Source organism: Piliocolobus tephrosceles, chromosome 8 (genome assembly GCF_002776525.5).
Source record: "Piliocolobus tephrosceles isolate RC106 chromosome 8, ASM277652v3, whole genome shotgun sequence".
Classification (NCBI taxonomy): Eukaryota; Metazoa; Chordata; class Mammalia; order Primates; family Cercopithecidae; genus Piliocolobus; species Piliocolobus tephrosceles.
In genome coordinates this window covers 84,743,117-84,763,634 of record NC_045441.1, presented here as the reverse complement: position 1 = coordinate 84,763,634, position 20,518 = coordinate 84,743,117, and the positions used below count along the sequence as shown (strand labels likewise).

At 39.2% G+C, this 20,518-nt stretch overlaps 1 protein-coding gene across 2 annotated transcripts in view; it reads right to left on the bottom strand.

Annotated features, from left to right (window-relative positions):
- The window catches only part of ABCB1 (ATP binding cassette subfamily B member 1), a 224,043-nt gene that overhangs the window by 23,411 nt on the left and 180,114 nt on the right, over window positions 1-20,518 (bottom strand). For both annotated transcript variants that reach the window (XM_023226643.2, XM_023226641.2), the window contains 7 exons: window positions 18,139-18,300; window positions 17,085-17,261; window positions 16,373-16,519; window positions 13,579-13,686; window positions 11,477-11,554; window positions 8,696-8,779; window positions 3,685-3,888 (listed from right to left, as the gene is read on the bottom strand). In XM_023226643.2, coding sequence (XP_023082411.2) covers window positions 3,685-3,888; window positions 8,696-8,779; window positions 11,477-11,554; window positions 13,579-13,686; window positions 16,373-16,519; window positions 17,085-17,261; window positions 18,139-18,300 — 960 coding nt within the window. The remainder of the gene's footprint in view (window positions 1-3,684; window positions 3,889-8,695; window positions 8,780-11,476; window positions 11,555-13,578; window positions 13,687-16,372; window positions 16,520-17,084; window positions 17,262-18,138; window positions 18,301-20,518) is intronic.

Genomic DNA, 20,518 nt, shown 5'->3' with positions numbered 1-20,518 from the left:
CCAGCATCACTAGTGGCACTTCATATGGGTTCCCTGGTGTTATTTAATGTTTATGATATTGCACTAATCATGAGTTTTAAAATATGCAAGAACCATGAGAGATCACCTTTTACTGCAATATGCAATTTACTGGAGAGAGGAACTGCTCCTGCTGAGATGATTAGTGTCACTGCATTTTAAGCAGATATAACACTTGAGCTCACTGCAGTAGCAACAGGAAGTGGCTACAAAATTACTGGGGTAGTACAGTACATACTATGGTTTTATTTTATGATTTAACACTATGTATTAGTCTGTTCTCATGCTGCTAATAAAGACATACCCAAGATTGGGTAATTTATAAAGGAAAGAGGTTTTAGTGGACTCACAGTTCCACATAGCTGGGTAGGCCTCACAATCATGGCAGAAGATGAAGGAAGAGCAGAGGGACATCTCACATGGCAGCAGGCAGGACAGCATATGCAGGGGAAATCCCCTTTATAAAATCATTAGATCTCATGAGACTTATTCACTATCATGAGAATAACATGGGAAAAACCCACCCCCATGATTCAGTTACCTCCCACTAGGTCCCACCCATAACATGTGAGGATTATTACAATTCGAGGTGAGATTTGGATGAGGACACAGAGCCAAAGCATGTCACACTGTATCTTTACAGTTGTTGACATGTGTCTTAACTGTGAATGGTGCCATATATGGTCTGTAAGTGTGTGCATAAAATTTGATCATTTTTACCTTTTTAAATAGTAAGTTTGTGTATATCTTATGGTAGTAAATGATAAGACTAGTAACTATATATATTTTATGCATTTATAATATACTTAACTTTTTCTTAATTTTTTGATATTTCTAGGCTACATGGCTTGTGAGTTTTTTCAAATTGTTGCAAATCTTCAAAAAATTTTCCAATACATTTATTGAAAACAAACTACATATAAGTGGACCCACTCAGTTCAAACCTGTGCTGTTCAAGGGTCACCTGTATTTTATAGAAATGCTTACTCGTCCACAATAATGTGCTGAAAAACTACAGAGCACAGATCACAGGCAGGGTAGAGGTTATGAGCAGATTTTGACCTCATGCAGTCAGAATAAGAGTGGGCTCTAATGTCACATACACCATTAATCAATAAACAAATAATATACCATTAACCAATAAATAAATAAATAGGAAAGAAACATCAAGGGCTGAGAAGTATCATGAATTAATTCAGGTGTCAGGAATGGCCTCTCTGAAAAGGTAATAATTTTAGGATATGAATAATGTAAAGTCAGCCAAGAGAAGATCAGAGGCAATCAGCTCAAAACGTTCCAGGAATTGCAAGAATGTCCACTGGGCCAGGGCACACAGGCATAAGAGACTGTGATGCCAGATAAGATTATAAAGGTCATCAGGAGTTAGATCATACAGAGTTTGATAATCCATGATAAAAGATTAGATTTTGTTCCAAGTATGATAAGAAGCCATTTGGGACTTTGAAGTAAGGGTTGGCATTATCAGATTTGTATTTATGAGAGATCAGAATGACTTCTGTAAGAATGTAGAATATAGTTGGACAAGAGTGGAAGGAGTAGAAGCAGGGAGATTGGTTAGGAGGCTGTTGCTGTGTGACTGTGAGCAAGTTACTTGATCTCTCTGAATCTTGGGTTTCATTATCTATCCAACAGGGATAATTCAACAGGGTTATTGAGAGCATTAAATTAGATCATGTATTTAGAGCTGTTAGTATGATACTTGTTTTATAAGAAGTACTAAACAGCAGCTTGAGAATTGTGATCAGGTGGAAGTTGATTTTCTTTTTTTTTTTCTTTTTTTTTTAATTTTTAAATATTTATTGACTGATAAATTAGTTTGATAACATTTATTGACCTACAAAACACTTTTGCGTGGACTGGTTGGTGCAGATCCACTACTTTCCCCACCTACTTCCATCCCTCTCATGAGTCACCCCTGAATTAGAACATGTATCACATCCCTGACCTTTACTCAGAAAATCTGCCATATCCACACATAATTCATTTCCATCTGCTTCCCTTCCTTTGGCCCCTCTGACAGGACTCCAAGAGTGTTAAATCTCATGTGTCACTTCAAAGGTGCTAACCTGTGGTTTGCATGAATTAGCTTAGGATCAGATTGGATCATCTTCTTCCTAAAAGCAATCTAAGACTCCCTGCTGGGACATTTCAAATACCTCACTGTTAACTAGAATGCTTTCTCCTTTTTACATATTTTGTCCTAGATTTTTCCATGTTCTCAGGGGAAGAGTCAACACCATGGGGGAGATCCCCAAAGTACAGTATTAAATGGAGTCATTGGCACAGAACGTATTCCCTGGCAGGGCCAAAGTTACTTGAGCCAGACCACAATAGACCCCTGTGGGTCAGCACCATCCTGATGTACCTCCAGAAATGGGCCTCTGGGAGCCTGATAGGATGCCTGACATAAGGTTTGATCCCTACAGACACTGGCTGGGGAGGTACTACAGCTGGGCCAAAAGATTTTCCAGAGAGAACCCCCCCAAAATGGGATAGTCCGAAGAGATAGCAGAGAGGTAAAGGACAAAGCATTAGTAGCAATGACCAACATCTGGGGCCTTCCTCATCATTCACTTGGTGAGGTAGCTGGGCCTACTGACAACCAGAGCCACTCTGATCTGCGTGAGTCCACTCTGATCTGTGTGAGTCCCTGCCCTAACTCCCGGGAACCTCAGAACGTTCATCACACATATATCCCTGTCCTAAATGTCAGTTATGGCAGTCAGCCCTGCTCTGACCTCTCATTTCCACTATGATACAGGTCATGTGATATCAGACTGCGTTCTGCCATCAGAGGAACTCTTCATTTTATAACAGAAAGAGAAACAACTTTGGAGCACAAACTGTCTGAGTTTGAATTCTGGCTCCAAGATCTATCAGTTCTAAAGTCCAGAGCCATGACCTGCCTGTGTGTGCCTCAGTCCCACCAGAAAAATGAGATAATAGACCCCGTATGGTTGCTATAAGGAGTAAGACATTTGCCAGGAAACACAGTAAATGCCACATAAGCATTTGTTGAATAATGGGAAAAAATAGACAAGCATGCAGGGGGAAAAAAAAGAAGTAAAAAAAGGGTAAAGATAAATAGAAATAAGATGAAGAGAGGAGCATCATAAAAAAAAAGAAAGAGTGGTAGTAATTTAAAACGGATATAATAAATACCCCTAGGGTTTTTCCATATTTAATCTCCCCCCTTACATGTACAAATAAAATGGGCTTACTTTCCTCAATAAAGGAATGGATTTAACCTTGAAAGAAAAGAAAGAAAAGAAGGAAGAAGGGAAGGAAGGAAAAAAGGAAAGAAGGAAGGAAGGAAGGAGTGGAGAGAGAGTGAAAGTGAGGGAAAAGAAAGAAGAAAATAACTAAGGGAAGGAGGAAAGTGGGTAGGAAGGAAGAACAGTGTGAAGACAATGGCCTGAAAATTGAAAAAGTTTGTTAAAGTTAATTATCAGTTTTTGAGTCCAAGAACTGGCTTTGCTACTTTCTGTAAGTTTCTAATTTACTGAATAAGTATAAGAAAGCTTGCTTTGAGAAATAGTTAGAAACACATTCTTAGAGCACAGTAAGCAGCAGGGAGTAACAAAACACCACTGATTAGAATATTTTACTCTACTTGAGTAATCAATCATATTCAGTTTGACTCACCTTCCCAGCACCTTCTAGTTCTTTCTTATCTTTCAGTGCTTGTCCAGACAACATTTTCATTTCAACAACTCCTGCTATTGCAATGATGGGTACAATTGCTAAGAGTAACAGTGTCAGTTGCCAACCATAGATGAAGGATATAATTATTCCTGTCCCAAGATTTGCTATATTCTGGGTAATTACAGCAAGCCTGGAACCTATAGCCTGCAAAACAAAACATATTAGAGAAACTTTAAAAATATTATCTTCACAACTCATGCTTCTATTTTCTGAAAACTCACCTTCATGAGACTATCTTCATTATTTTCTCAGTAATGAACTAAAAAGTAAAGATTTACTTATAAGTTTATTGAGTTTCTACAGTAAGAAATTCATGACTTCAGAATGCTGATAGTAGAATATCAACAATCTAGAGTTCAATTACATATTCCTATTTCTTCGGATCTTTTAATACCAAGAAAACCTTCGTTAATCACAGCAACATTACTAAAGCAATCCCTGCAAATCAGCAAGATAAAGGAGTCTGACAAACTAGGAATCATGGAAATGTCCAATGTTAGGTATATAATTACTTATAATTTAAGCCTAATATTTGTCATTAATAATATTCAAATATATCTGAGTCTGTTTGAGATATAATGTTTAATTTGGAAAAAATACAGAGTTGAAAATTATGGAATTTAATTTAAGATAGTAAGCAGGCATTATTGTCTTCCCCTTGAATTCCAGAGGGAGTCTGAAGCATGACTTTCATTAGTGTGTGCTGATTTCCAGCTCTAAAGTCAGAAGTCAAACTACGAAATGAATTTAATCCACCACTGTATAAAGTCCAACTGTAAACCAGATTTCCAACTCTGAAACCAAAAGTCAAGCTACAAAGTCAGTTTAGTCCATCACTCTATAATTTAGTCCAGCACATCTCCTCTACCCTGGAAACATTCTCTGCCCTCAAGCTATTCCAAATGCCTGCTCTGGCCCCAGACCTGCTTTTTCTGAATAGGGGCTGGGTAAAGTAAGGCTGAGACCTACTGGGCTACATTCCCAGGAGGTTAGGCATTCTAAGTCACAGGATGTGACAGGAGGTCAGCACAAGATACAGGTCACTAAGACCTTGCTGATAAAACAAGCTGTGGTAAAGAAGCCAGCCAAATCCTACCAAAAATCAAGATGGTGACAAAAGTGACCTCTAGTTGTTCTCACTGTTCATTATACATGAATTACAATACATTAGCATGCTCAAAGACACTCATACCAGTGCCATGACAGTTTACAAATGCCATGGCAACGTTACCCTATAATCCACCCCTTGTTTAGCATGTAATCAAGAAGTAACAATAATAAGTATAAGCAGCTGAGAGTCCCATGCTGCTGTTCTGCCTATGGAGTAGCCATTCTTTATTTTTTCACTTTCTTAATAAGCTTGCTTTCACTTTATGGATTCGCCTTGAATTCTTTCTTGCACAAGATCCAAGAACCCTCTTTCAGGATCTGCATCGGGACCCCTTTATGGTAGCAATAGAATCCTTTATAATTCCCTACACTAATCCCTACAAAATCATTTAACACCTGTCTGATATAAACACCAGAATTGTACTTAGGAAAAGAGCGCTATAACTATCAGTAGACTTTAAATACATTAAATTCCATACCATGGAGCTGCACCAGGGCTGAAAGAGATATCATAAATAATATAACACCTGTACATTAAGTTGATGCAATCACTGAGCTTATATTAAAGGGATGATTTGCCAAATTTGGGATAAATCAGACTAGAATGGTTTTCGAAGCCAGCTCTCTGCATTTCACATCTTTAGTTTGAAGGTCAAAGGATGCAAGCTGGAGAATGGCTGTGCCACAGGGATGATACAGGTTGCTCCTGTTCTCAGTATCTACAAGTTCTACTCAGAGCTCATTTCCCACTGCAGCTACTGACTTATGTGCTCGTGAGAGAAGCTCTTAGAATATCATCTAGAATCACTTCTCGGTGTGAGTTCATGGCAGAGGAATTACCTGGTTATATAACCTTTCAGACATATAAATGTGCAGCTTTGGATAGTAGTGAAGGGCCACAGAAAGAAATAAGATGGATTAAAGACGGCAAATTCTTTAATGTACCAAAAAGAGTAACTAAAAAGTCTAAGACCTTAAACTGCAAGGACATTTAACCCCTCAGCTTCATTTGATTTAGCACTTCACATTACACTGGTTACTGTTCCTTTATTCTAAAGATTAACACTCACTGTCCTACATCTATTCCTACAGAGTAGGAGTCTATAGAAATATGAGGACTAAGATGAATGGAAGAGCACAGATTAGTAGACAGAAAATTTTCATTGTAAAGACTAGGGTTGAGAGGAGGAACCAAAACCTGTCAGCCAAAAACAGATCAGTTAGTGGTGTAAAGTAGATCCAACAGTCCTCTCTCAGCCAATCTGTGACAACAGCTACATTGGGCTTTCCTAAGTTGACAGTGTTTGCCAACCTGCTCATTTCCTCTTCCCTGGTCTTTCCTTTTCAGCCACTGTTTTAAGTTCTGGAAAACAGTTTTGCCTGAGTGGCTCACGTAAGATGAGTGCAGCCATCTTGTCAGGGCCATGAAAGTGCCAGTTCGAGGTGTCTTTGGGAAAAAAAGTGAAAAGCAGAAGGTTGACCCCAGCAGGCAATTAGAGACAGTGAATACAGCAAAGGGCCTCACAAACAGCACTGTGGAGGGAAAAAATGACCATCAATTTTACAAATATGGGAACTCACTGGGGCCTAAGGCAGGTCATAACACAAGAGGAATTTGAGACGAAGGAAGAAAAACTGCAATACAGAATGCCCTGAATACATCTGCTCCGGGTTCTGCTGCAAAAGACTGAGTTGCCTCCAGGATTGTGTCTTCCACGTCAAATGTGATGCGGGATATTTGTCCATCAAGGCACATGAGCCCATACCACAGGATCTGTGTCATACTGTGCAATGTCACATTGCACTGGTTACTGTTCCTTTATTCCAGAGACTAATGCTCACTGTCCCACATATATTCCTCCTACAGAGTAGGAGTCTATAGAGTTCTGAGGACCAGAATGAATGGAGAAGCATAGTAAAACTTATTTGGTAAACCAATTATATAAAAGGTTTACTAAAGTTAGCAGTGCAAAGTTCAGCCTTCTTGATATCTACACATGGATGTCTAATACAGACATCACAAACTTACCATGTCTCATACAGAACTCTCCATTCTCCCCCAAGCCTGCTTCTCCAACAGGCTTCTGAATTTCATAAAGATCAACTCCAGCTGGGCATGGCAGCTCACACCTGTAATCTCAACATTTTGGGAGGCTGAGGCAAGAGGATCACTTGAGCCCAGGAGTTCAAGACCAGACTGGGCAGCATAGGGAGACCCTGTCTCTACAAAAAATTTAAAAATTAGCTGGACATGGTGGTGCACACCTGTGGTCCTAGCTAGCAGGAAGGCTGGAGAAGGAAGGATTGCTTGACCCCATGAGTTCTAGCTTATAGTGAGCTATAATCATGCCACTGTAGTCTGGCCTGGGCTACAAAAAGAGACTCTATCTCTTTAAAAAAACAAAAAATCAACTCCATTTTTCTCCATTGTGCAGGTAAAAAAGAATTGGAGTCATCTTTAAATTCCCTTTCTCTCATATCCATCATCTAATCCAACCAATACATTCTATTGGCTGTACATCTAAAATATATCCAGAATTAATTATATCTTATAATTTTGTATAACCTTTTGTATAACCACATTAGTCTAAAACACTATCATCTCTGTCCTGGATTACTGCAACAGCCTCCTTCTATGCTTGCCCCTTTTGGCGTATTCACACAGTTTCTTCCTTTCACTCACTTTATTCCAGCTACTTTGTCTTCTTTTCTTTTTCTTTCTTTTTTTTTTTTTTGAGACATAGTCTTGCTCTGTCACCCAGGCTGGAGTGCAGTGGTGCGATCTCAGCTCTACAACCTCCACCTCCTGAGTTCAAGCAATTCTCGTGCCTCAGCCTTCCAAGTAGCTGGGATTAAAGGCGTGCACCTGTAATTACATTCTATACAACTTGATCTAAATCTTGATTTTTATTGTTTTGTTTGCTTTAAGCAAAGAAGTTTGTAGTAAAACAACAATTACAAAGAGGAGCTGGTACTATTCCTTCTGAAACTATTCCAAACAACAGAAAAAGAGGGACTCCTAAAGTTTATATTTCAATGTTATAACTCTATGTGTTTCCTCATTCATAGCTTAATTTATTCTTAAAGAAGCCCTATATATTAAATAGAAGAAATGTTAGTATAGTACTATCTTACAGAAAGATTTAAAGATAAAGATGGATACGGTTCAAGAGGGGAAAAGATACACCAGAGATCACATGAATTTTTTCAAATTCTACATCATTTTGTGAACTTTTGCCATCAACAGTTGTAGAAGAAATTGTCACTTCAGCCAAAAAATCAAAGCCTGCTGGTTCAATAGTATCTAGTTATATCAAGAGATTCATATAGTAGCAAAATTTAAGTTATTAAAATTATTAAAGTTTAAAGTTGTTAAAGATAAAGACTAAAGTTATTCTATCCTTGCTTTAATTTTTTAATGTGCTTTTCATTTCTTTCAATCTATAGTTTAGAGGATTGTCTTCCCTCCCTTCTATAACTACAGTGACCCTAAACTTTCTTACAGCAATTAAATACATCCTTTCTTCAGGAGCAATTACTGTTTTATGTTGATTGAGCACTTTATACTCTCTTTTCTAAATAACTATTCTCCATGCATCTTGTTAATAGCATGAATAACAGCAATAGCAAAAGGTTTATAAGTTATCTATATGCTCTACAGTATATAATGTTTAAATAGTTAACATGTTGCTATAAAAAGCATGTGATATGTTTGTAGGTTAGATATCTAGCCAACATTTTCTTAATGATGATAACTAACACCTGTAAGGAGAAAATTAGTTTCATGCCGGGGTCCAAAATGGCCAATTAAGATAAACACCAGTAGAAAGGAGGCACGTACCCCTTTAACTTGAGCAGCATCATTGGCGAGCCTGGTAGTCAATGCTCCAGTGGTGTTTTTAGGGTCATCAAACCAGCTCACATCCTGTGGCATAGAAAATGATTTTATTATCTTAAAGCTCTGTTTATGAGACTCCCTGCTCCAAGAGGGCAGCAACAGGGTCAGTTTTGTTTATACTTATATCCCTGGCATTTAGCACTCAGGATGCGACATTCAATACACAAGAAAGAAACTTAATATAAAAACACAGAAATAGATCATTTCATTTGTCACAAAAATTTCTGAGTGCCTACTTTGTCCTGTGCATGATTTCTAAGTGTTGGACCTGTACGAACAAAAAAGACAAAGTAGCTGCTTTTGTGAAGCTTAGATTCTAGAGATGGAAGGTACAAATAAAAGAAAAATTGAGCAGGGTAAGAAGAATAGAAAAGTGAGGGGAGGTGCTATTTTAGCGACTGGGGAGAGGAAAGAGAAGGCCTGTCTAAGGGGACATCTGAACAGAGGCCTGAATGAAGGAAAGGATGAGAATACCTCAGGGAAAGCAGAAACAGCATGAGCAAAGGCCCTGAGGCAAAGGCATACCTGATCTGTTCATACACCAGCAAGAAAGCTTTAAAGGCTGCGAGCAGCCTAAAAAGAACCTTTGTGTGAATTTGTAAAAGCCTCCCCTTCCTCTGGACAGATTTGTGTTCTCATTTGGCTCCTCTGACCCTCCCCTCTCCTACTCTTGAGCAGTGAGCCACTGTGTAAGATGTTGTGTTAGAAAAAGGTGGTTGTAGGAGATGAGATTTGAGAGACAGTGGGGGCCAAATAGTGTGTGGCCTTAGGGCAACTGTCAGGATTCCAGACCTTATCCTGTGAGGTACAGGCAGCCTTCAGCAGGTTTGGGCAGTGGGATAGGACTTGATTTCTATTTTAGAAAAATGACTCTGGCTGTTTTAAGGTGAACCTACCAGATTGGGATAAGAATGGAGGCAGGGAGATCAGCTAGGAAGCTTCTGCAATGTTAATAGAAAGAGAAGAGTCAAGGATGGCTTGAAGGTTTTTAGCCCAAACAACTGGTAGAATGGAGCTATTGCTTACTGATATGGGGGAAGAGGGGGTAAGGAATAAGTCTGGTGGGAAGGAGAAGAGTCAAAAGCTCAATTTTGGAAATCTTAAACAGTGAAACCCTTATTAGCTATCCAATAGAGAGGTTGAACAAGCAGATAAATGTAGCTCAGGGCAGTATAAATGATTTGAGTCAAAAAGAAATCAACAAAAGTAATCCAGATTAAAATATAACATTCAACATAAAATAAGATTTTCTTTGTAAAACCATTTACTTGTAAATACACAGATACTAACATGATTGTGAATTTGAAGTGTGAATTTATGTGTTTTACAAATAACTGTGGTCCCTAAGAAGTTATCTAAACTGGCTATTTACATTAAAGAAGTATCTATCATTTTTCTCAAAAATATTTAGAAAAAATAGTGCTATAATTTATTATAGTATGTATCAACTTGCTTTTCAATATTCTTAAGTGGTTAAAAGTGTCTCAGCATAGGAATGTAACATCCTTGAACACAGGGACCATTCAGGTTTGAATGCCTTACAATACTAAGTACTAGACCTTGTAAGCAGAAGGCACTTAATAAATGCTTGCCCTACTTAACAATTTATGGAGGAGGCATTCCACTAACCATCAGCTCAGCTGCCAAAGTATAATGGATGTAGCAGTTGGCCTGGAGGCTGGTTGGGCAATGGGAAATTTGGCCCTGGAGCAAGGTCAGTGTGGACCTAAGTGGAATCTGAGTTATGAATACAGTTCAACCTAAGAGTTCAAGGACAGGGTTTCCCATCAAACCATGCTCTCTCACTCAGATTCAGTCCTGGCTCTGTCAGTCACTAGCCAGCAATTTCAATAAATAGATTTTGTTTTTAAATGGTGATGGGAGGAATGGGGAAGAACTGAGGAACCAGAGACAGCTGGCAAAATGTGAATGCCCTCTAGAAAACCTAACACCCCAAACTGATGCCTCTTAGCCAGGGTTCGAGTATCCCTGGCACATCTGGGACAGACTTCTAAAGCATCATTTTACTCAATGGCAAGTGATTAGTGATTTTTAAAATGGAAAGTTATTAGGTCACATACAAAATTTTCATGATTGTTAAAGGAACTTTCCCCTTTGAACTGGGCTGCTCTGATTTACATTCCTATAATTTCCTTCCCCATTTCCCCAGGAAAACATTCACACGTGTCAATGGTTAGGGTTTTGAAGCTGCAAAATGTGAGCAGCAGTCCATTAAACCCATTATCAGCCAGTAACACTGCAGCTTGAACTACTATTTCAGACTAGCCTCAGAAAAGAGAATGGGCAGTGAGGAATGGGTCACAGGGATGAGTTCTGATTTGTAGAAAGAAAGAGTACAGAGGGCATCTCTTGACGGAAAGAAACACTCATGCCCTGGGTTTCCCAGAAGAAAGAAAGAAAGAGAGGAAAGGGATGAGGAGTATCAAAGATGCCTTCTGCCTGCACTGACCACCACTGCTGAGACACAGACTGGAGGTGAATCCATTCTGGAGGCTCTGTCTCAAACTGGTCCAGTTCCTTGTGCCCACCCAGAACAGACAGACAGTAGAGCCTTGCCTGAACCTAGCGGGTAGTTCAGTCGCATCTCTGACATAAGACTGAGGAACAACCAATATAGGAGCTAGGCCCAGGAAACAAGACAGAGCTCCCACTGTCTGAGTCCAAGGGGCACACATCCCAGGGCACAGCCCTCAATAAACATACCTGTCTGAGCATGGATCGGAAAACCATGTATCGGAGCCGCTTGGTGAGGATCTCTCCAGCTTTGCCAAATGTGAAGCCCTGTGGGCAGGAACATGCCTTGTCAGAGACTCAGCCACCAATTACATAAAAGGAGGGAGAATCGATGTCTTTGCTAAAGCAGGAGATTAGACAAAGTCAGAAAGCCTGATTTCAAGGGCTTGCTGTTTCTGCGACTGTGTGCCATGGCACAAGGCTGTACAGGTGGTATAGACAGAAAAGCCCACTTTACAGAAGAAACGGAGGTTTAGAGAGCCTGATAAGATCCAAAGTCCACAGTTATAAGGTCGCAGAGTTGGAATCTTAATCCAGATCCACGAGAATCCTAACCAGAATGGGAACCCAGAGCCTGAGCTTTTAATTGCCCACTGGACTCCCTCCCCATGTTACTAAGAAGAGGAGTTGGGTGGTCTAACATCTTTAGGCACTTTGCTATCTCTGGACTTCTAAGGTCCTATAATTCACAGACTTTGTTCTCACCTATTTTCCAGGCAAGCTAGGTTCCAGTACCCCCAACCACCATGATGTTATAAAGGCAGTCCTCTAACTTCTTTTGTTTCACCAATTCAAATTGTCAACATTTAAGGGACCAACTCAAAGCCTGCCTCACTCCAAGTTTCTTAACCAAATTTACATTGAGCAATCTTTACCTCCTCCAAACACCTGTGGTATTAATAGCTGGTATGGCAATCCTGTAAGTAGTTAGAGTGTCACATTTATTCTAGTAAGGACAAATTCCCCAGTGAGACTGTAAGTACTTAGTAAAGAAAGAATTCAGTCTGTTTTTTCTTTTCCCCCTCCTATAATGTCCAGAACAGTATTCTATTTTTAAAAAGCGTAATACGTGCTTACATGTTGAATAAAGAGATCTATTCACAGTTTTATCTTTAAAAATTACAAGGGGCTAGTCATTCAATTAATAAGTGATTACCTACTACTGCCTCACGCAGGCCTGGGCACTTGGTCACGTGATCCTTTTAATTATCAAGAGGCAGATGTACCCCTAGTTTACAGCTAAAGAAATAGGCTTAGACAGTTTACTTATATGCCCAGGGACACAAAATCAGAAACAGGTATAAGGAGCACTTGAACCAAAACCAACACTGTCTTATCATACTAAACGGTATTTCTTTCTTTCTTTATTTAGAGACAGGGACTCACTCTGTTGCCCAGGCTGGAGTGCAGTGGCACGATCATGGCTCACAGCGACCTCCGCCTCCTGGCCTCCTGGGTTCCTGAGACATTTCCTGCTTCAGCCTCCTGAGTAGCTGAGACTACAGGTGCACACCACCACGCAGTTAATTTTTGTAATTTTAGCGGAGACAGAGTTTCGCCATGTTGGCCAGTCTGGTCTCAAATTCCTGACCTCAGGTGAGCCACTCGCCTCAGCCTCCCAAAGTGCTGAGATTACAGGCATAAGCCACCGCACCAGGCCCTCATACTAAACTTTTAGAGTACTTAATTCCTTGCCATTTCATTTCAGCCAAATGATTTGCAAGCTGTAAAAATCTGACTCTTTACAAATGTTTCCTACATTTTTTGTTAGAGGATTGACATTCTTCCATCATTGAAATGGTTCTTTCTCCTTGAACAAAAGTTGAGTGATAGACTCTTCAAACCCTTTTTAAACCCATGTGACCAGTTTATGCAGTTTTTGTTTTTTGTTTCTTTTAGAACACCAGTTTATGTTTTTTGTTTCTTTTAGAACACGGGAAGACATTTGAGTATTTATATTTACTGGCAATACTTATATCCAAACTTATATCCAGGGCTCCCCCACACTCCATTTTTAAGTCCCTGCCTTTCACCTCCAGTCATCATATTAGGTCAAACACTCTCTTCCCTCTGGTTTCATTGCGGGAGGTGAGGGTGGAGAGGAGAAGGTAAGCAAGGGAGACAGAGGAGGCAAACATCTTTTGTCACCATGTCAGAAAAACTTGGCTATTAGTAGGCACGTTAATAGAAAAGTTCTACTAAAAGGCCAATTACATCGATGTTTATAAATCCCCCCAGTTGAATAATGATGCATTTCTCAAAATGAATATAGTGAAAATGGAGACATTTACCTGAAGGAAAAATGTAATAAAAGAAATAATTCCAAGGACTAGAAACAATAGTGAAAACAAGTTACTATTCTGTCGTTTTGTTTCAGGATCATCATTTCTTGTAAAAACCTGTGAGAAAACATTTAAAGGATTTTTAGTTCAATCAGTGAAGAATCCATCCTGGACCTGACCCATTTCCCATCTGGCCCAGTATTCAGGGGTCAGGAGAGCCACAGTACGCTGGAAATCGGGGTTGGCTTTCCTACTGCCAGCCTTAAAGGTGTCTGCATTCTGCCTTCCGTGGAGGCCAAGGATAAGTCTATCATTCATAAATTGGTCCAATATTTTTTCTGCTCAGGTTCCCTCTTGGAGTCATGAGTGCCACCTCAACTGTGTAAAGTTGAAATCAGAACAAATACTCTCCTCTTCCCTTGGTAGGAACTACATTTACGGCAGTTCATTGCTTTACTATTTGGACATTTCAAACTGTCCTGAGGTGTCTGGAGAAAACCTGATGTGGTTTTTTGGGTGAACCACAGAGCGGTGGTCATTCACTCAGCCCGGGCCTTTCAAAAAGAAAGGTGTTGCCTTGAGCCTGCCTTCTTGGTAAGATGGCCAGTTAGAGAGCCAGTTGGAAACTACAGCTACCTGACCTAGCACCATACATGAAATGTTTTCCAGAGATGGTTATAAGGGCTAATGGGATGTTTTGGACTCAAGGAACACAGAGAATAACCACTCCTCAGGGAAAGAAAACACGTATCTCCCTTCACAGTGGGCCAAAATCAGTCTTGTAAGACAGTCACATTCCTAGCCCAGGACAGACAACTTTACCTTTCATAAAAAAAACAGACAAACAACAACGACAAAAAGGATTTTTGAAAAGATTAAATAATTAGAGGATTGTTAGATTAAAAATCATAACAATTACTAAATTCTTACTCTATGCCAGGCATTATTCTAAGCAAATTCATATATACTATTCCTCTAATCCTGGCAACCATCTCCAGAATGGAGAATGATTTATTATCACAGTTTTACACAGATAGAAACTGAAGTACAGAAAAGGTAATTAATTTGCTCAAGTCAACACAGCCAACAAGGGATGACTCAAGGATATAAATCCAAGCAATCTGATGCAGAGCCCACTATCTTCAATGAGGCAGATATCCGGTTGCCTACTCAATATCTAAGAGCTAATATCCCAGCCCTGGGACACTTACCTCCAGACTTATTGTTATATGAAGAATGAGAAAAGTATAAAATCATAAGTTGAGGTTTTGCTACAAACAAACCCATTCCTAACTTAACCACTGCGTTTTTTTTTTTCCTCTGATGACACCACGGTCTACCCCTCCCCCCATCCCCTAAAAACCTGCAAGACATATGTTAGTGCAAGGATCAGCAAACTATGGGCCACTGGTCAAATGTTTATATAAAGTTTTCATGGAACATAGTCGTGTTCATTCATTTCCACATTGTCCTTGTGCACTACTAGGTCAGAGTTGAGTATTTGCAACAGAAATCATGTGGTGTGCAAAGCCTAAAATATTTACCATCTTACTGTTAATAGAAAAAGTTTGCTGACTCCTGCCCTGGACCATATACTCTACAGAATCAGACATTTGATCACATTCTCAGACTTTTTTTCAACAATTAGAAAAATATCTGGCACAGAGAAGACACAAAAAATAATTCTAGAGGCCAGGCATGGCAGCTCATGCCTGTAATCCCAGTACTTTGGGAGGCTGGGGCAGGTGGATCACTTGAGGTTAGGAGTTTGAGACCAGCCTGGCCAATATGGTGAAGCCCTATCTCTACTAAAAATACAAAAATTTTAGCCAGGTGTGGTGGCGCAGGCCTGTAATCCCAACTACACAGGAGGCTGAGGCAGGAGAATCGCTTGAGCCCAGGAGGCAGAGGGTGCAGTGAGCCAAGATTGCGCCACTGCACTCTAGCCTGGATGAGAGTGAGTGAGACTAAAAAAAAAAAATAAGTCTTGAATAAATATATTTAATATTAAACATGAATATCATTAAACATGAATTCATGAACAAATATATTAAACTGAAATAAGCTAGCCAGGCATGGGTAGACCTGAATAGTCATATATGTTTTGTAGAATCAAAAGTCAGTGTTTAGCTTATGCTTCTTGTGGTGATCAATCTCTTTCTCCACAATGTTTTCAGCAGTTACGGCAAGGGTGTCCTCAGCTTGATGTTTGGAAATATATCACTAAACAGAGAGCATTCCTTTCAGATCGTAACTTTATTGCTGAAAATGCCACCATTAAGATGAGGTGGAACCAACATATGTCAATCTCGATCTTTAGGCAGCTGTTCCTATTTGTTTTAACCTTAGTAAGTGGGATGAAAATTACATCTTACAAAAGTAGCATGCTAGGCCTACTCATGTCCTGGAAAATATGTACGTTAGAGAACAGTGCATTCTCAAGCCAGTCTGACAAACATTTGAGGAACTCTCTTTGCACATTGGTGAAATGAGAGTTCACAAGGTTTGTTCAGAGTCCAATGTTGGCAGGTATGAGAAAGTCATCTCATCACTTTCATTGACTATTTCAGGAAGCTGGTCCTTAGTTGCTCAGGCTAGAAACCAACTGTGACAACAAAGGAAGGTTCACAAAGTTAGCTTTCCTATCACAAGCCAGACTTCCATTCTTACATCTTCAAGCCAATTAGTTTCATAAGAAGATAATGGATTTTGTTGCTTATGTATCCCAGTTCAAACACAGTTTATTCATTCATTCTTCCATCAGGACTCACAAGTAAATCACACAAATGGGCATCACACTTACCCCTATAATCTTTGAAAATATTACTGCAAATGCTGGTTGCAGACCTCCATTTATAATGGCACAAAATACACCAACAACAAAATAAGGCCATTCAGTTAAATTTAGCTTCATAATCCTCCAAAAGGAAACTGGAGGTATACTTTCATCCTAGGAAACACAAATTATTACAACAGTTAGTTAAAAACTTTTATAATGTACAGTTCTTACATACGCACAAAAATTTGTAAAGGAATATATTCTATCCTTATTCCTTATCAAGGAATAAGTGATGACAATTTTGCTTCAAAAAATGTCATAATGATTATTATTTAGCTTCAAAAAATGCTGACAAATGTTGCTACAATATTCCCTTATTTTTTAAAAAATAAATGATGCTTCCACAAACACTTAACTTTTATTTGGTACTCAGAATCTGACAAGAGTATTTATAAGCAGGAATAAACAGAATAGAAACTTTGATATTTGAAGACCCGCTATAGTCTCTTTACATATAAGTTTTAATTCTAAAAATTCTACTGTATAAATTAACACTCTTAAATTCTAACCTGATTCTAAAATGTTGACATCCTGGCCTGTGGAACATTCTGGGGGACAGGACAGGAGGATTCTGGATAGCCCTTTTTTGTTCCCACTCCTACCCTAGCCCTAGCCCACCAAACTAGGGGAACCACAGTTGGTGAGATTAAAACAAACTCCGCATCCCCCTTCATACCAGAACCTCTTTGGTACTAAGCTTTCTGTCTTGGCCTTGTGATCCACGGACACTCCTACGAGTGGATCTTTTTCTTATTAGACTGGATCCTGAATCATGTGAAGACATTTCCAAGGTATCAATTTCACTTTTGGATTCATCAGCTGCATTTTCGAATTCAATTTCATTTCCTGCTGTCTAAAATAAACAAGAAATATGCATAAGCTCATTAGGCTGTGTTAACCAATGAAAGCTAATCACTGAATGTCAGCTATCAAGGAAAACAGTAATTTGTTTAGTAACTGCAGAAAAGGATAAAGCTAATCTGCTGGGTTGTTTTGTGTGTGTGTGTGTGTGTGTGTGTGTGTGTCTGTATATGTGTGTGATATTTGGAAATGAAAACCACCAAAGAAGAATTCCCACTGTATATACTGAAATAAACTGGCATTCATTCCATGTATCTTATCTTCTCATGCCCTTTTTTGTGGGTGTTTTGACTCAATCAAGTTTACTCTGGATCAGTGCTGTCAGCAGAAATACGGTGCAAGCCATACTGTGAGCCATGTTATTTTAAATTTTCTAGAAGCCATGTTAGCAAATGTAAAAAGAAAGAAGTGAAATCAATTTTAATGATATATTTTATTTCACCTAATATATCCAATATATTATTGATATCCTATGATATCATTCCAACATGCAATCAATATAAAAATTGAGATATTTTGCATTTTTTTGCACTAAGTCTTCAGAACAAGGTGTGCACACTCTACTTAAAACATTCCAATTCAGATTCACTACTGTTTAAATGCTCTACAGGCACATGTGGCTACTGACTACTATAATAGATAACTCACCTTGAAACCTTTTAATTTTTTTTATCTGTTTATCCTTCATTATTTTCCCCTCTTTCAAGAGAGAAAAAAAAAATCTTAAACACTGGTGTCATTCTGAATCCCCCAAGTGTTGTTTCCTACTTTTTAAGATAATCAAATCAAATAATATTTATTTTTAGCATTAAATGCAAAATCAGTTTATCACTGAGATGACTTAGGAAAATTCTAAAGTTAAACTATACCTGCATTGTGACAAGTTTGAAGTAAATGCCTTTCTCTTTCATGAGCTCATCATGATTTCCTTTCTCCACAATGACTCCATCATCGAAACCAGCGATGACATCGGCATTACGAACTGTAGACAAACGATGAGCTATCACAATGGTGGTCCGACCTTCTCTGGCCTAAAGAGAGAGAAATTTGGTTTTTGAATACATTAACAATTACATGAAGAAACTTATCCATTCAACATATATTTACTGAACTAATGCTGTGGGCATTGTAAAACATCAAATCTATATAAGATAGCCTCTGACTTTAATAAATGTATAGACTATTCATAATAGTTTAAAATGATGTTTTATTGTAATAAATAAAAACACAAATATACCAGTCACATATTAATATTATGTAGGCCTCCAAATATTTTATTTAATGTAAATTTGCAATAATACTCAGGGGCTTGGGCCTGGCACAGTAGCTGACACCTGTAATCCCAGCACTTTGGGAGGATGAGGCAGGCGCATCACAAGGTCAGGAGATCAAGACCATCTGGGCTAACACAGTGAAACCCCGTTTCTATTAAAAATACAAAAAATTAGCCGGGTGTGGTGGCGGGCTCCTGTAGTCCCAGCTACTTGGGAGGTGGAGCATGTAGTGAGCCAAGATCATGCCACTGCACTCCAGCCTGGGCAACAGAGCAAGACTCTGTCTCAAAAAAATAATATAAAAATAAAATAATCAGGGGCTTGTACAAACCAACAAATTCCTACAGCCCAGGCATTGGCCAATCAAAACAAACACAGGCCATTGTGCTGTACTGGTACACACCAGCTAGTCATCAGCCCTAGGAATCATAATATCCTATCCCACATGACCCCTTGGATGAACAAGACAGACAATAAATGTGAGGCAGCGAAGTCCAGACCTCAGTGTCACACTAACCTGAAATAAATTTATGAATTTATTTTATCCAATAAAATATTTTATCCAAGGAGCCTGTGTGAGGCTCAATTTATTCATATGTAAAATGGGGATAGTAATACTCTTTACTTCTTAGAGTAGTTGTGATGACTAAACAAAATAATGCACATAAAGTACTCAACACTATGCCTTATCCACATAAGTGCTTAATAAGTGATACTTATTCCTAGGTAGAAGAATTATGGAAACATTGAAGAGTCATGTAAGTCTCTTTTATTTTCACAAAGGAACAGAGCCAGATATCCAGGCCTTATCTGAGACTTCTCTAACCTTTGTAATTTTCCTAATGCTCATAATTTTTGTTACTCTGTATTTCTCTCCAGTAACTAGCAATACAATTCTCAAAACCAACACATAACATTTTCAGGATCAATAGGATAAGTAGAAGGGAAAACTTCAAAAAGAAAAAATACACAAGAGAAAAATTAGGTGGTAGAAACTAGAAAATACACAAGAAAATAGATCAATTCTTTGTATCTTTTTAAGAAAAAGGGGTATGCGGAATTTCCTCTTAAAATTTATACCTTAAAGTATTTTAAAATATAACCTTTTAAAATTGTTTTTATTTATAATTTAATACATAGTTTCACTATAGATTAATGAGGAAACACAGATAAGCAAACCAATAAGCAGTGGCTCACACCTATAATTCTGGCACTTTGGGAGGCTGAGGCGGGAGGACTACTCGAGCCCAGGAGTCTGAGACCAGTCTCGGCAAGATAGTGAGACCTTGTCTCTACAAATACATCAAAAAATAGCTGGTGGTTGGCTACGGTAGCTCACGCCTGTAATCCCAGCACTTTGGGAGGCTGAGGCAGGTGGATCACCTGAGGTCAGGAGTTCAAGACCAGCATGGGCCACATGACGAAACCCTGTCTTTACTAAAAATACAAAAATTAGCCAGGTGTGGTGGCGCACGCCTGTAATTCCAGCTACTCAGGAGGCTGAGGCAGGAAAATCGCTTGAACCTGGAAGGCAGAGGTTGCAGTGAGCCAAGACTGTCCCACTGCACTCCAGCCTGGGCGACAGAGCAAGACTCCATCTCAAAAAAAAAAAAAAAAAAAAAAGCTTGGCATGGTGGCACACACCTGTGGTCCCAGCTACTCGGAGGCTGAGATAGAAGGATCACTTGAGCCTGGGCAGCAGAGATTGCAGCGGCCATGATGGCACCACTGTACTTCAGTCTGGTGACAGAGTGAGAGAAGGGAAGGGAAGGGAAGGGAAGGGAAGGGAAGGGAAGGGAAGGGAAGAAAAAGGAAAAGAAAAGAAAAACAGAAGGGAAGGGGAGGGGAGTGGGGGAGGGAAGGGAAGGTATGGAGAGGAAAGGAAAAGAAAGAAAAGGAGGAAGAGAGGTAGCAATTGAGGGAGGGAGGGAAGGAAGGAAGGAAGGAAGGAAGGAAGGAAGGAAGGAAGGAAGGA